At 45.7% G+C, this 16,858-nt stretch overlaps 1 protein-coding gene across 1 annotated transcript in view; it reads left to right on the top strand.

Annotated features, from left to right (window-relative positions):
- Positions 1–16,858, top strand: part of LOC115644292 (trifunctional purine biosynthetic protein adenosine-3-like) — a 50,325-nt gene that overhangs the window by 22,812 nt on the left and 10,655 nt on the right. The window contains exons 10-15 of the mRNA XM_030548437.1: positions 1,284–1,515; positions 1,652–1,728; positions 2,690–2,799; positions 11,855–12,053; positions 12,529–12,780; positions 13,139–13,291. Coding sequence (XP_030404297.1) covers positions 1,284–1,515; positions 1,652–1,728; positions 2,690–2,799; positions 11,855–12,053; positions 12,529–12,780; positions 13,139–13,291 — 1,023 coding nt within the window. The remainder of the gene's footprint in view (positions 1–1,283; positions 1,516–1,651; positions 1,729–2,689; positions 2,800–11,854; positions 12,054–12,528; positions 12,781–13,138; positions 13,292–16,858) is intronic.

Genomic DNA, 16,858 nt, shown 5'->3' with positions numbered 1-16,858 from the left:
ATGCTGCTGTTGCATTCCCCCTCCTCATCCTTTTCCCGTGCAACCAGTGTCTTTATTTTGCTTATCCCTGTGGTGCTCTGGAGAAGTGTATATTTCAGTTATAGGAACCCTAAAACTACACATGAGTAATGACAAAAAACAGTAAACACAAAGAAATCCCTGGTTAAGTTTGACGCTTTATTCGTAATCCATTGCTTAGTGTATATACATGTAACCCCCTGCAACACCTAAACTCTTCAGGACAGAAGGAAATGAGAATCTTTGCATATCACAACTAGAATATGATTTCCCTGTGTGTTTTTCTGTGGCTTACACTGTATGTAGAATGTGAAAAGCATGTGCCAGAATAAAATGTTATCTCTTAAAACCTTAGGCACAAGGGTTAATTTGAAATCAGAGTCATGAAGCACAGCCAACTGTACTTAGCTCTGACCTTCAGTGCAGTGCAGCCTGCATAGCAATGTGACACATTATAATTGCAGCAAGTGGAAAGGGTGTCTTTTGCTGGTAAAAACAGTTCCTAGCCTATTGTGAGATTGGGAGTTGCTATGCTGGATTTTTCTGCCTAATGATGACAGCAGCAAATTTCTCCTTCAAAAAATAACCTCAACAGTAAAACCCTCAAAATCCTTTCCTCCTGCCCCAGAAACCCCCCTTATTTTCCTAGTATGTATTGAAAGAACTTAAGGTTTTAAACTTGCTTAAACAATGACTAGGGGTGAGGAGACAACCATCTACAAGTATTTGAAGGGTGCAGATTCTATGGAGGGCGAGGAATGGTTCAGGGTGCTCTGAGCAGTATAACTTGATGTAATAGGATGAAAATTAAAATACAGGATGAATATCAAGAAAATATTCCAAACAGAGAGTTCTTTTGGTGTGCGGACTAGTATCTCAAGGGAAGCCTTGTCTCTAGAGTCATTTAACATTAGACTGGACAAGTTCTTCAAAAACATGGTGTTGAAAACATCTTGCTGTGGCAGATGGGTGAGTTTTAGAAGTCCTAATGCATCTCTCTTATTCTGTGAACTGCTGCTCTTGATGGCAGACTCAGCAGGAAGGTTTAGGATGGAATGGGCATGTGAGGTGAGCTACTCTCTCACCCTGGAAGTGATCTTTTCAGGATACACACATCGGTGAAGAAGTCTAAGGAAGCGTGTATGGCCACTGCCTGTGCTGTATTTGTGCTATGACGCAAAAAAAGAACTTCAGCTGCCAGCACTGTCACCAGCATTATATTTTATTTAAAATAATGAGATCTAATTTTGCTTTTATTTTTGTAGGACTTCTACAAGCGCGAGAGCTAGGGGTGAAGGTGTTCCATGCAGGCACAACCATGCAGGATGATAAAGTGGTGACTGGCGGTGGCAGAGTCCTTACAGTCACAGCTATCAAGGAGGATCTGATGTCAGCACTGGAAGAAGCCAACAAAGGAGTAGTAGCCATACGGTTCCAGGGTGCCATTTACAGAAAGGACATTGGTTATCAGGCTATAGCTTTTCTGCAGCAGTCTGTGTATGTAAGCAAGGGCACTAGCAGAAATAGATGCTTGCCTAGCCCACAGCCATTGATATTGTTCTGATTCTGTGATGAGCAACAGTGATGCAGAAAATGTCACTATAACCACAATGTGCCCCCTTTTTCCTTTCAGAGGCCTGATAAATGGCAACATAAGTGTAGACACTATAACCAGCACTGACCCACCAACTGCAACTGGTAGTAGATCAGGTAAGGTTAGCACAGTTCTGCAAACTTCCACTATTTTGAATGAAACCTGAATTCCTCCTAAGAAATGAGCAGACTGACCTTTCCACTCAGGTGAAATGCCTGGCATTGGTATCCCTAATGAGGCGATAGCACTTGCACATGATTGAACCAGGGCTTAAATCATCTTTACCAACAAGAATTCTCATTTTCTTCTGTCTCTTTCTTGTTTAAATCATCAGCTTAAGTTAAACACGGGGAATGACATTCTCTTTCAGTTACCTCCGCGGCTTGAGCTTTACACACTAGACAAGGGGAACTTGTGGAAAGAGAGGTTGCTGGGAAGTGAATTGTTGGATCATCAATTATTTAAGATAGTATGTAAGCCAGTAAAGTTTGGGAACCACTGCACTAGATTACTGTAGTATAACAAACCTTGCCACTAGCTTTTTAGTAGAAAATTATGTTAGCGTCCACTGAAGTAATGCTGTATTACCACTGGTCAAGTGTTACAGTACTTCTTGTACCAGCTTCATATATTTTTTTAGCAGAGTATGATATGCATACACGTATCTGTGATCTTGCTAATGAACACTGAATTTTGAAGTCTGCTGTTCACACTGTACCTTTTGTTAGTAACAGTCATGTGGTTGGAGGAATGCTTTCTGTTACATAATTAGTTTTTAAAGTGGAATAAGAAAGATTATCAGCTAACAAGGGATCAGCTGGTAAATACTGGTCACCAGTGATTTTTGCTGTAGATACACTATAATTTACAAAATACTAGGCCATAAAAGTGAGTTATAACAACATAAAATACGTGATTTCAGGATCTGTACTTCATATGATTATACATGTTTCTAGTTTAGTTGATGGGACCAATAATAAGTTGTCCAAGCTGTGATGATTTTCACTAGTAACACTTGTTGTTTATTTTCCTTAGAGTTACCTAAAAGTTGTCCTGGGCATTTTTTGTACTTGGCAGGCAGCCATGCAGAACTGGGAGGCTCTGCTGATCTCTTTGACTTGAAAGCATCTGGTTATGATGATCCTATCTTGGTATCTCGAACTAAAGGCATTGGAACTAAACTGCAGGTAACTGCTGGCATGCCCATACCAGAGCTTATGTTGTTTGCTGAGAATTTTAAAAACAGTACAATATATTGTACAGCGTACAACTCTGAGCATTGTAAAGACATTGGAGGTATGTCTACGCTGGAATAAAAGACTCGCAGCTGGCCTGGGTCAGCTGATCTGGGCTCAGGCTGCAGGGCTAAAAATAGCTGTGTTGATGTTTGGGCTCAGGCTGTAGCCCGGGCTCTGGGACCCTCCCCTCTTGCTGTGTCCAAGAGCTTTGGCTCCATCCTAAGCCCAAATGTCTACAGAGCAAATTTACAGCCCCACAACCCGAGCACTGTGAGCCCAAGTCAGCAGACCCGGGCCAGGTCTGGGTGTTTAATTGCTGTGTAGACATACCTTACAGGTCCACACTAGTCAAATGATATGAGATGCTGCTATCACACACTCATAACAAATATTCTACACCCACCACCACCTGTCTCCCTGTCACCACCATAAGTATGTTGCACTTCCTAGATTAAGCTAATTGAGACTTGCATGTATGTGCATGTATGTATTTGGGAGTAAATGAAAGTTCTAGAACAGTCATGATGATTTTTTGGCTCTTGAATGTTTCCTACTTCAAAAAATCTCACTGGGGAAACTTAGTACCACTCTTTCCTCACAACAAATTAGCAGAGGACTGTCCCAGCTCTGTCTTACATTCCCTCACTCCTGAGACTCTTCCTTGGCTGACAAGAGTTTGTGAATAATGCCCATCAATGCTGTTTGCTAGCTGAACCAGAGGGATTGTTATAGTGCAACAAAAGATGCTGAATAACTCCATAGTGCTCCCAGTCCCCACTGGTCTGGGCTGAAAGAGGCCTGGCTTTGCAAATCAAACCCAGATTTTGCATGTGAGCCTGATCCCGCACCCTTTGAAGCCAATGGGAGTCTTTACTTATGTTTCCCGCTCAAACTTTCTGTACTGAATTCTTTTGTACCGGTGTAGGTACGCAAATGCAACTCCCCACTGTAGACAGGGCCTAACATTCAGCCCTACACAGAATTTTTTTCTGCTAGTTTCATCCAGTGTAGCTATCAGTTACCAGAGTAAGTTGCAATGATGCAGGCCCTGATTTGCATGAGTGCACCGTGTCTGCATTAACAGTTGGCACCAGTGTTAACTGCATTGCCAGAGCTTCACCAATGTAACCAACCCATTTGTAGTTACATTGGCATAAATTTCCCTACTTTGGAGAAACCATCAGTGACAGTTGTTATGGGAAGCAGAGATGAATGGATGCAAGCAATATGGTAATCTTAATAAAGCATTTAAAAGTCTTTCTTGGGAAAACAAGACTTCATTGTGTGTGTTGATAAATTGTATAATCAATTGCTTGCCTATGCTTTGATTCATTATTTTGGTATGAAATATACTCAAGGCCAAATAACCAATGTCAGTCAGGTTTATTAATATGGTACAAGAAAAAGATTCTATATGATACCAGTTTCTAAAGAGCAGTCCCATGCAGATATGTTATATTCGCCTTATGAAGAAAGCGTGCTTCCCAAGTTACACACTTCAGCTGGCATTATTTATGTGGTTTTGCAAGTTTTTCACTTCTTTACACATCACTAAAATCCAACTGTTTGCTCCAGTTCCCTAACTTGTTGTCCTGTTCCTTCGTTATTGTCATTTTGGATACTAGCATTCCAAGTATTGTACTAAGACATAGGAAACTTGTCAAAATCAAGATACATGCATTAATTCTGAATGCTTACTTCAGCAAATGCAAGGTGTTATGGGATACTTAGCTGTAGTGACCAGGATTTTGGGAGAGGCCAGTTTAGGCTATATCGCTGTTGCAATATTTGTGCTAAATGTTATTGGTGTTTAATACTAATATACATATGGTGCAGGAAATACATATTATTAATGTGTTGTATTTATATCTAGCCAGCATATATTAGTCAACAGTGTGACTTTTAAGATTCCATTCAAGGCCCTGCATTCCTGTGGAACAGATCCAAGTTGCTGTCAATCACGAGATGGGGCTTCTTTATCATAGGCCTGGTCTACACTACGCATTTAAACTGATTTTAGCAGCGTTAAACCGTCCACACTACGAAGCCCTTTGTATCGATATAAAGGGCTCTTTAAATCGGTTTCTGTACTCCTCCCCAACAAGAGGAGTAACACTAAAATCGGTATTACCATATCGGATTAGGGTTAGTGTGGCCGCAAATCGACGGTATTGGCCTCCGGGTGGTATCCCACAGTGCACCACTGTGACTGCTCTGGACAGCAATCTGAACTCGGATGCATGGCCAGGTAAACAGGAAAAGCCCCTTGAACTTTTGAATTTCATTTCCTGTTTGCCCAGCATGGAGCTCTGATCAGCATGGGTGGCAATGCAGTCCCAAATCCAAAAAGAGCTCCAGCATGGACCTTACAGGAGATACTGGATCTGATCGCTGTATGGGGAGACAAATCTGTTCTATCAGAGCTCTGTTACAGAAGACAAAATGCCAAAGCGTTTGAAAAAAATCTCCAGGCTACACAGTGCTGCGTGACAAGCATAATGGAAAGCCAAAGAATCAAATGGACGCTCATGGAGGGAGGGAGGGGGTACTGAGGACTCCAGCTATCCCACAGTCCACAGCAGTCTCCGAAAAATATTTACATTCTTGGATGAGCTCCCAATGCCTGTAAGTTCAAACACATTGTCTGGCGTGGTTCAGGGAATAGCTCGACAATTTACTCCCTCCCCCCCATGTGAAAGAAAAGGGAAAGAAATAGTTTCTTGACTTCTTTCAATGTCACTCTGTGTCTACTGAATGCTGCTGGTAGACGCAATGCTGTGGGAGTGAAGAGCAGTATCCGCTCCTCTCCCCTCCCCAGTGACAGATGGTGCAGTAGGACTGCTAGCTGTCCTTGTCATCAGCCCGTGAGCGCTCCTGGCTGGCCTCAGGTGAGGCTGGCTGGGGGCGCCTGGGTAAAAATAGGAATGATTCCTTGTCATTCCCAGTAGATAGTACAGATCGGCTGGTAACCGTCCTCATCATAGCAACTGGGGGCTGAGCTCCATCAGCCCCCTCCCTTTCCTGTATAAAGAAAAGATTCTGTACTGCCTGGACTATCATAGCAGCGGGATGCTGGGCTCCTCTCCCCAACACCGCTTAATGTTCTGCCTGGACTGTCATAGCAGCGGGAGGCCTACTCTCCCTCATTTTATCTCACTAACAAGTCACTGTTTCTTATTCCTGCATTCTTTATTACTTCATCACACAAATGGGGGGGACACGGTAGCCCAGGAAGGTTGGGGAGGAGGGAAGGTAACGGGTGCGGTTGTTGCAGGGGCAACCCCCGTGAATGGCATGCAGCTCATCATTTCTGCGGGATCTCACATGGAGCAGCTGTGTTCTCTGATACACTGGTTCTCTAGTACACTTGCCCCATATTCTAGGCAGGACTGACTCTATTTTTAGATACCATAAAGGAGGGATTGACTCGAGGAGTCATTCCCATTTTTGCCTTTGCGCCCCCGGCCGACCTCAGGCAGGGGCACCCATGATAGCAGCAGACAGTACAGAATGACAGATAACCGTCATCTCATTGCCAATTTACAATGGCAGCAGACGGTACAGAACAACTCATAACCATCTCTGCTATCATGAAGTGCCGCCTGATAGAGCTGCTGGAGGAAAAGGTAAGGGGACTGGAGATGCAAGTGGAAACTCTGGCTGAGTTTAGAAGGGGATTTGAGCAGTTGATGGAACACAGACATGATGAGGCACAGGGGACAAGCTCAGACGAGCGGATAGAAGCAGGATCAAAGGACTCTGAGGAGGGGCTGCTGGGTGAGGAAAGCGGACGGTGGAAGCATGTGACTAGGAGAACCAGGCAGAGGAAAAGACGGGCCAGCGATGGAGAGATAGAACTCAGGAACAGGTTTGCTGAGTTGGAAAATGAAGATGGAGCACAGCAGGCTGCTGAAGGAGAAAGGGTGAGGAAGAAGAGGCGAGCAGCTAGTCCTGCAGAAGGAGGGGAGGAGTCGATGGAGGCGACACAAAGTACGAGCCCTAGGAGGATTGTAAGGGCGAATATAAATCGAGAGGAATTGCGGCCAGCTGCTGTGGGGGATAGACCGCAGAATTGCACTGTCGCCAGGAAAAGGCAAGTCTACGTGATTGGAGACTCTTTACTGAGAAGAGTAGACAGGCCTGTAACTAGACCTGATCAGGAGAACAGAAGGGTGTGCTGTCTGCCAGGGGCTAAGATACAGGATGTGGACCTGAGGCTGAATACGATCTTAGCGAGAGCAGGAAAGAATCCGTTGATTATCCTTCATGTGGGAACGAATGATACGGCTAGTTACTCGCTGGACTGTATCAAGGAGGACTATGCCAGAGTGGGGAAGACGCTCAAAGAAATCGAGGCTCAGGTGATCTTCAGTGGGATTCTGCCGGTTCCTAGAGCGGGGCGACGAAGGAGTGACAAGATTATGGCGATCAACAGATGGCTCAGGGAGTGGTGTTATAAGGAGGGCTTTGGGAAGTACGGTCACTGGGAAGCGTTTACGGATAGACGACTGTTCGCTCAGGATGGACTTCATCTAAGCAAGGAGGGAAATAGAATTCTAGGATGGAGGCTCGCCGACCTCATCAAGAGAGCTTTAAACTAGGAAGTTGGGGGAGATGGTTGGGAGATGTTCGGGAGATCTCCACGCCGGAATATAACCTGGAGAGGGAAGTAAACAAAGTGAGAGGGGATACCCTTGCGGTCCCAAGAATTGATCCAAGGAGGAATAGTGGAGTAGAAACCAGAGTAACAGGTGATGCTGGTGGTAGAAGGTCTCTGCACGACGGGGGAAAGAATGTCACTGACACCAAATGCCGAAAATTAAAAGGTCTGTACACTAATGCGAGGAGCCTAGGTAACAAGATGGAGGAACTGGAGTTACTGGTGCAGGAAGTGAAACCGGATATTATAGGGATAACCGAAACCTGGTGGAATAGTACTCATGACTGGAGCACGGGCATTGAAGGCTATGTGCTGTTTAGAAAAGACAGGAAGAAAGGCAAAGGTGGTGGAGTAGCCTTGTACATCAATGATGAAATTAACTGTAGCGAAATAAGAAGCGATGGAATGGATAAGACAGAGTCTGTCTGGGCAAAAATCACACTGGGTAAAAAAGCAACTAGAGCTTCCCCTGAGATAGTGCTTGGGGTGTGCTATAGACCGCCGGGATCTGATTGGGATATGGATAGAGACCTCTTTAATGTCTTTAATGAAGTAAACACAAAGGGGAAATGTGTGATTATGGGGGACTTCAACTTCCCGGATGTAGACTGGAGGACGAGTGCTTGCAAGAATAATAGGGGTTAGATTTTCCTGGATGTGATAGCGGATGGATTTCTTCATCAAGTAGTTGAAGTACCTACGAGAGGGGATGCCATTTTAGATTTGGTGTTGGTGAGCAGTGAGGACCTCGTAGAAGAAATGGTGGTAGGGGACAACCTTGGTTCGAGTGATCATGAGCTGATTCAGTTCAAACTAGATGGAAGGATAAACAAATGTAGATCTGGGATTAGGGTTTTCGACTTCTCGAGGGCTAATTTTAAAGAGTTAAGGAAATTAGTTAGGGAAGTGGATTGGATGGAGGAATTAGTGGATTTAAATGCGGAGGAGGTCTGGAATTACTTTAAGTCGCAGCTGCGGAGACTGTCAGAAGCCTGCATCCCAAGAAAGGGGAAAAAAAACCATGGGCAGGAGTTGTAGGCCAAACTGGATGAGCAAGCAACTCAGAGAGGGGATTAGACAAAAGCAGAAAGCTTACAGGGAGTGGAAGAAAGGCAGGATCAGTAAGGAAAGCTACCTTGGTGAGGTCAGAACATGTAGGGATAAAGTGAGGAAGGCTAAAAGCCGCATTGAACTGGACCTTACAAAGGGAATCAAAACCAATAGTAAAAGGTTCTACAGCCACATAAATAAGAAGAAAACAAAGAAAGAAGAAGTGGGGCCGCTATACACTGAGGATGGAATGGAGGTTAAGGATAACCTAGGCATGGCCCAACATCTAAACAAGTACTTTGCCTCAGTTTTTAATAAGACTAGTGAGGAATCTAGCGATGATGGAGGGATGATAAACGGGAATGTGGATATGGAAGTGGATATTACCGCAACTGAGGTAGAGGCCGTACTTGAACAGCTCAATGGGACGAAGTCGGAGGGCCCGGACAATTTCCATCCGAGGATATTAAAGGAACTGGCGCGTGAAATTGCGAGCTCGTTAGCGAGAATTTTTAAGCAATCGATAAACTCGGGGGTTGTGCCGTATGACTGGAGGATTGCTAATGTAGTTCCTATTTTTAAGAAAGGGAATAAAAGTGATCTGGGTAATTATAGGCCTGTTAGCTTGACGTCTGTAGTATGTAAGGTCTTGGAAAAAATTTTAAGGGAGAAAGTAGTTAAGGACATAGAGGTCAATGGTAATTGGGATGAATTGCAACACGGATTTACTAAAGGTAGATCGTGTCAAACCAATCTGCTCTCCTTCTTTGAGAAGGTGACGGATTACTTAGATAAAGGAAATGCGGTAGATATAATTTACCTAGATTTCAGTAAGGCGTTCGACACGGTTCCACATGGGGAACTGTTAGTTAAATTGGAAAAGATGGGGATGAATATGAAAGTTGTAAGGTGGATAAGGAACTGGTTAAAGAGGAGACTCCAGCGGGTCGTATTGAAAGGTGAACTGTCAGGCTGGAAGGAGGTCACTAGTGGAGTCCCTCAAGGATCGGTTTTGGGACCGATCTTATTTAACCTTTTTATTACTGACCTTGGCACAAAGAGCGGGAATGTGCTAATAAAGTTTGCGGATGACACAAAGCTGGGGGGTATTGCTAACACAGAGAAGGACAAGGATACTATTCAGGAAGATCTGAACCACCTTGTAAACTGGAGTAATAGAAATAGGATGATATACAATAGTGAAAAGTGTAAGGTCATGCACTTAGGAATTAATAATAAGAATTTTGGATATATGTTGGGGGCGCATCAGTTGGAAGCGACGGAGGAGGAGAAGAACCTTGGGGTACTGGTTGATAGCAGGATGACTATGAGTCGCCAATGTGATACGGCTGTTAAAAAAGCAAATGCGATTTTGGGATGCATCAGGCGGGGTATTTCCTGCAAGGATAAGGAGGTGTTAGTACCGTTATATAAGGCATTGGTGAGACCCCATCTGGAATACTGTGTGCAGTTCTGGTGTCCCATGTTCAAGAAGGATGAATTCAAACTGGAACAGGTTCAGAGATGGGCTACAAGGATGATCCGAGGAATGGAAAAACTGCCTTTTGAAAGGAGACTCAAAGAGCTTGGCTTGTTTAGCCTGGCCAAAAGAAGGCTGCGGAGGGATATGCTTGCTCTGTATAAATATATCAGGGGGGTTAACGTTAGGGAGGGAGAGGAATTATTTAAGTTTAGTACTAATGTAGGCACAAGGACGAATGGGTATACATTGGATATTAGGAAGTTTAGACTTGAAATTAGACAAAGGTTTCTAACCATTAGGGGAGTGAAGTTCTGGAACAGCCTTCCAAGGGAAGTAGTAGGGGCAAAAGACTTTTCTGGCTTTAAGACAAAGCTTGATAAGTATATGGAGGGGATGTTATGATAGGATCGTTAATTTGGGCAATTGATCTTGGATTACCACCAGATAGGTCTGCTCAATGGTCTGCGGGGAGATGCTGGATGGGATGGGAACTGAGTTACTGCAGAGAATTCCTTCTTGGGTGCTGGCTGGTGAGTCTTGCCCACATGCTCAGGGTTTAGCTGATTGCCATATTTGGGGTCGGGAAGGAATTTTCCTCCAGGGCGGATTGGCAGGGGCCCTGGAGGTATTTCGCCTTCCCCTGCAGCGTGGGGCACGGGTCGCTTGCTGGTGGATTCTCTGCAGCTTGAGGTCTTCAAACCAATTTTGAGGATTTCAATAACTCGGTCCTGGGTTAGGGGTTGTTATAAAATTGGATGGGTGGGATTCTGTGGCCTGCCTTGTGCAGGAGGTCAGACTAGATGATCATATTGGTCCCTTCTGACCTATGAGTCTATGAGTCTATCATGCAAAAGCAAGTGAATGCTGCTGTGTAGCGCTGCAGTATCACCGCTGTCAGCGGCATCAGGTAGACATATGGTGACAGTAAAAAAAAAAAAAAAGCTGAACAGGCTCCATGGCTGCCGTGCTATGGCGTCTGCCAGGGCAATCCAGGGAAAAAGGGCATGAAATGATTGTCTGCCGTTGCTTTCCCGGAGGAAGGAATGAGTGACAAAATTTACCCAGACCCACCCGCGACAATGATTTTTGCCCCATCAGGCACTGGGATCTCAACCCAGAATTCCAAGGGGCGGTGGAGACTGCAGGAACTATGGGATAGCTACCCACAGTGCAACGCTCCGGAAATCGACGCTAGCCTCGGACCATGGACGCACACCACCGAATTAATGTGCTTAGTGTGGCCACGTGCACTTGACTTTATACAATCTGTTTTACAAAATCGGTTTATGTAAAATCGGAATAATCCCATAGTGTAGACGTACCCATAGAGGGTCAGTGAAATATCACTGGAAGGAGGAAGTCTCATCCCTTTTACACCTAATAAAGCAGAAGAAAACTCTTTAATGATGCTCTTCGAGTTTTGCTATGGTGTTAAATGAAGGCAATGGACTAAGTAATACAGAACGCAAAACCATGTTTGATGGATTAATTTTATACAGATATTGATAAGCACATATAGTAGTTATCACGAAAAAAATGATGGCTGCCTCATCACTTTAGGACAATCTAATATTAGACTGGACACAGCATTTTAAAAAATTATACTGCGAGGACAAATTCTGCACAGGCAGAGAGGCAGAAGGTGAACTAGATGATCTGACAGGACTTTCCCATTTCTGATATCTATAGTGAATAGCACAGGCAATAAGAAGATTGTCCACTTTTCTTTCTTATGAAATGGCAACCATGTCAGAGCTGCTGTTTGCTTCCTATCGCAGCTATAAATTGGATCTCTGACTCTCTTGTTGCAGATTGCACAGATGTGTAAGAAACATGACACCATTGGCCAGGACTTGGTTGCCATGTGTGTCAATGACATCCTGGCTCAGGGAGCAGAGCCCCTCTTCTTCCTCGACTATTTTGCCTGTGGGAAACTTGACACTGAAGTGGCTCAAGCAGTCAGAGCGGGAATAGCTGAAGCTTGTAAAAAGGCAGGATGCGCTCTCTTGGGTACGAGCACTCACTTCCTGTACGGGATTTGAAGGTTCTGATATAAAATTATTACTGCCATTAGTACACAGACACTGAGCCTGATTCTCCTCTTTCACTTACTCTGGTACAAATGGGAGCTGAATTTGAGGCGCTGGATTCTTAATGTACTAAAAAAATGTCCATTACCTCTCCAAATAGAAATATGAACAAATAGAACTTCCCCTCCCCAACCCAAGAGGCACCATTTTGATTTTTTCCCAGAAATCAATGCTCAGGTAATACTTTTCCCCTTCCCACTGTTCATTTTTGTAACTCTGAGCTTAACTAGCTTTTCGGTGGTCCTTTGAAATAAGAAACGTGCAGTTTAAGCTGTGCCTGTCTTTCTAGCAACACTGAATACGTCCCCAATTTAAAAACTGTCATTGATTCCACATTAGAAATGAAATGCAGATGTGTTTACAGTTAGTGCTGCCTGCTTTCTCCCTTCCCCTAGGAAGAGATACTGCTGAAATTCCAGGCATGTATTCGCCTGGAGAGTACAACCTCGCTGGCTTTGCAGTTGGTGCAGTGGAACGAGGCCAAATGTTCCTGCAGCCGAAGAGAGTTGCTGAGGGGGATGTCGTCATTGGACTAGCTTCTTCTGGGATTCACAGCCATGGCTTTAACCTTGTAAGGAAGATTCTCTTAATGTCTTCCCTACACTACTCGTCTCCAGTACCTGGTGGATGTGGCGACCAGCCATTAGGTATAATAATATTTGCTTTTTAATGTTGAACCTTCCTGGAAGTGAATCCAGTTCAGTTATTTTCTTAAATAGACACTGGCAGGGTTTTTAGACCTCAAGATTGTATTTCCTAGTTATGGTTGCCACCAGCCCAGTTTTAGGCCCATGGTCCAGTTCCTTGGTTTCTGAGATCTTTCATCCATTTCCCCACAGTGTGGCAACACTGCTTGCAGTCTTCCCCGCTACTCTTGATAGGTTCTATGTCCCAAAGATAGCAAGAGGAATGCTGATAAAAGCATCATTTCTTGTATTGCCTGATAAAAGTGCTTCTGCACTGATTTTCATCTCTAATGATTTTTCTAAACTTTTATGATCACAGGAGAACTATTGCTAACTCCAACCAAAATCTACAGCAAGGCTCTGTTGCCTGTCCTTCGTTCAGGGCATGTGAAGGCCTTTGCCCCTATCACTGGTGGGGGGTTACTGGAAAGCATTCCCAGAATCCTACCTGAAGCATTTAGTGTAATTTTGGGTAAGTTGAAAAGAACTTTTTCTGTTATCGGTAAATGACATCTAATATAGACCTGATTTTTTTTAAGCCTGGTCTTTAGGAGATTTAGAGTATGTGTATATTCCACAAGGGTCGTAGTGGGGAAATCCCAATAGTGAATCTTAGAGCCTGAGGCTACGGTGCTAAAATTAGCAGTGTAGACATTCCTACTTGGGCTGGAGCCTAGGCTCTGAGACCTGCCCCCCATGCTGGGTATTGGAGCCCAGACTCCCACCCAAGCAGGAACATCTACAATGTTATTTTTTAGTGCTGCAGTGTGAGCTTGAGTCTGTAGACCTGGGCTCTAAGACTTGCTGCAGCTGCTCTTTTGCAATGTAGACATACCCTTAGAAGTGAAGTTCCTGATTTATAGGTACTTGGACCTCTGAGTGGCTTAATGGGCACAAAAAGCGGGGCCATAGTCTATAAATGTCTTGCTTAAAATGTTTGTGTTTATAGTTTTAATAAGTTTCAGCAAAATGTGTAGCTGTTAAGGAGCATCCGTTTCTAGGAGGAGACTAAGAATTCATGAAGATAGCTTCTGCTTCTCAAACTGCATACTCAGATTGACATGTTAAAAGCTTGGTAAGGGAGTGAAATGCTACACTTTGGGCTACAGTCTATATATAGCTGATACAGTGTTATGGAAAGGCAGTAGTTTCTCCACAGATAAGGACGCATCTCGGTTTCCATTACAAATCTGATTTTGGCCACCAGACAAAAGTCCACAGAATTGAACATCAGACATAACATTAACACATAATGTCTGTAGCTGAGATAAAATTTCTTTCAGATTTTAAGTAATTTGGACAAAGCGTCTATAAATTACAAAATATTAAAAATATAGGTGTTCAACAGAGTCCACAAAGTCTTCTAACATTCTCTGTCCTTCAAGAATGAAAATAGAAAGGAAAGAAATGAAAACCGAGTTTACTGTTTTCATTTAGTTGTGCCCAGGATCTAAGATTAGATGATAAAATTCTAATTTTTGAAAGTTATTAGAAATGTATATAGTTATGTCAGAATGGCATGTTGGCTCTGTCAGCTTAAAATAGGCCACGAACTGACTACAGGAGACAAACTCATTAAAAAAAAAAGTCTCTAGTTCTCTTCCTGTGGAGATACTTTTGCAAGGGAGGCTTGTCAATAGAGAAATGTTCTAGCAAAGCTAGAGCTAATTAGACAAGTTTGTAAATTAAAACACCAAAAAACGGTATTTGTCACAGTTAGAATATTCTATCTAAAACACTTTTGCCGGATCTCAGCTTGAGAATGGACAGTAGGAGATAAATAAAAGTAGGTCTGTTGGGTTTCTCACTATTTGCAATATGGTTCACAGGACCAAGCTTCTGAACTTTTACAGTCAAGTTTTAAAGGTTAGTAAGTGTTCAAATAGGAACATGAGAGGGGCACAGCAGGCTATGACAACCATTACAGTGCTCCTGATGAGCCTTTGGAAAATCAGTAGGATGCTGATGAACTTTACAAAGTATGCTGACGGCTGGCTCAGCGGCAGTGCACACAGTTACCCATCATAAAGTTTATGGCAGTGTTTCCCAAATGGTGGGTCCTGATAGAAGGTTTAGATGAGTCGTGAGGCCCTAGGTAAATACACACTTGTTCCAGCTTCATGTAGAGGTGAGACCTGGGAGGGGTTGGAAAATGGCTGTGCCTCACACTCTCACTGCAGCAGTGGCACCTCTCCTGCGGGGCTGGGCCCAGCTCCCCACCCCAAGCATTGAGACCTGGCATGGGGTCACAGCGCCACTCAGGTTTGGCCTGGCTGTCTCTTCCCAGTAGGGTGACCAGATAGCAAGTGTGAAAAATCAGGACAGAGAGTAGGGGGTAATAGGAGCCTATATAAGAAAAAGATCCAAAAATCTGGACTGTCTCTATAAAATTGGGACATCTGGTCACCCTACTCCCCAAGCCTGAGTGATGCTACATCCCTCCCAGGCTTAGCCCTGTGAGATAGGAGGCACTGTGTCAGTGTGGGTTGGGCTCGGCCTCTAGCCCCCCTTTTCCTACCTCCTGTCCACACTGGGCCAGTATTATGGTTGGGTTACCAGCAGTGCCAGGTTTACAATGGCGCCAGTGGCTCCATGGAGGCGGTCCCATGCTCAGAAGGGGCCTCAGTCTGCTCCGTTTGCACTGCGCCCCGAGATCCAGTCAGCCTGCTGGCTCCCCACCACCCACCACTTGCTCCTAAGGCCGAGGACGCTTCTCCACCCCCTGGCCCCGCCCCCCTGCTCCTCTCTACCCCCTGGCAAGACCCCAGTGCACCTCTGGCTCTGGACAGTCTCTACTTCCCAACACCTGGGGGCCCCTCCTGTCTCCCCGGAGCTGAGCTGCCTGGGACTGGTGCAGAAGCCTGGCCAGTCTCAGCCAGGTGTGTGCGGGGTGACAGTATGGGGGTTGCTTGCCTGGGCCCCTTCAGGCAAGTAGGTCCTGAAGGAGCCCAGGCGGAGCAGGCCCTGGCCTGGCTGATCGCACCACTCCTGAGGGGCCAGAGTGATTCCCGGCCCCGGGACCAGTTCTGGCTGCGCTGCTGGCTCAGCCTGGCAGACACAGTCACCTCCCAGCAGTGCTGGTGAGTGTGGCCGGGAGGCAGGGGGTGGGAAGTGGGTCTCTGGAGGGTGCTGGGCTGTGAGGTGGCAGGGAAGAGCTGTGTGTTGGGGCACTAGGGAATGGAGGTTCCATAGGGGGTGCTGGGCAGTTGTGCTCGGCAGGGCTGTCCTTAGGCATATGCAGCTGCGTAGGGCACCCGAAAATTTGGGGCACCACCGGGACAGCAGGTAAGAGCAGGTTGGCTCCCACACACCCAGCACACCCAGCAGTCTCCTTAGGCAGGGGTCGTATTCACAGAGCCAAATGCGCCTGCACATTCTGCGTGAGGAAGAGGGTACAGGGGTCTCTGCAGGGAACTATGACTCTCCGCCGCTGTGAGGTGGGCCGGGCAGCTCAGTATCCTTTGGTGCCTCGTCCCTCCCTTCTGGGCTGCGAGCCCAGGCTGCCACAGCATCTGCTGCATACGAAGCTCAGTGTGTGTCAGCATTTGGCGGGGGGTGTCTTCTGGGGGTCTGCAGTCAGGGGTGATGGCAGCTGTGCCCCAAGTCGGGCATAGGGGCACCAGTTTAATAATACTGTGTAGGGCTCCATAAATCCTAAGAATGGCCGGGGTGGTGAGGCTGTGGGCAGGGAGGCACTGGGCAAGGGTGGTGTTGTGCAGGGTGCTGTGCATTTGGGGGGAGCTGGGGGAGGTGCTGGGCATAGCAGGTCCAGGAGACTCTAGCCATAGGGAATTGGTGGGGGAAGATGTTCCGGTGTTGGGTGGGGGGGGCTGTGTGGCACAGCATGGGCCCGCCCCCGAGGGAAAGGGGCATGCTGGCAGCACAGGGTTAGGCGGGCCACTGTGTGTCTGGCAACTGCCGGTTTGTAAATAGTGCCCCAGCCATGCCATGCCATACCCCATTGCCTCTGGCTTGCTCCTCGCTCTGGGGACTGATGTCCCCGCGCCATGCTCCATTGCCACCATGGGGGCCCACAAAT

This window comes from Gopherus evgoodei, chromosome 1 (genome assembly GCF_007399415.2).
Source record: "Gopherus evgoodei ecotype Sinaloan lineage chromosome 1, rGopEvg1_v1.p, whole genome shotgun sequence".
NCBI classification, from domain to species: domain Eukaryota; kingdom Metazoa; phylum Chordata; order Testudines; family Testudinidae; genus Gopherus; species Gopherus evgoodei.
This window is presented reverse-complemented; position numbering and strand designations above follow the sequence as displayed.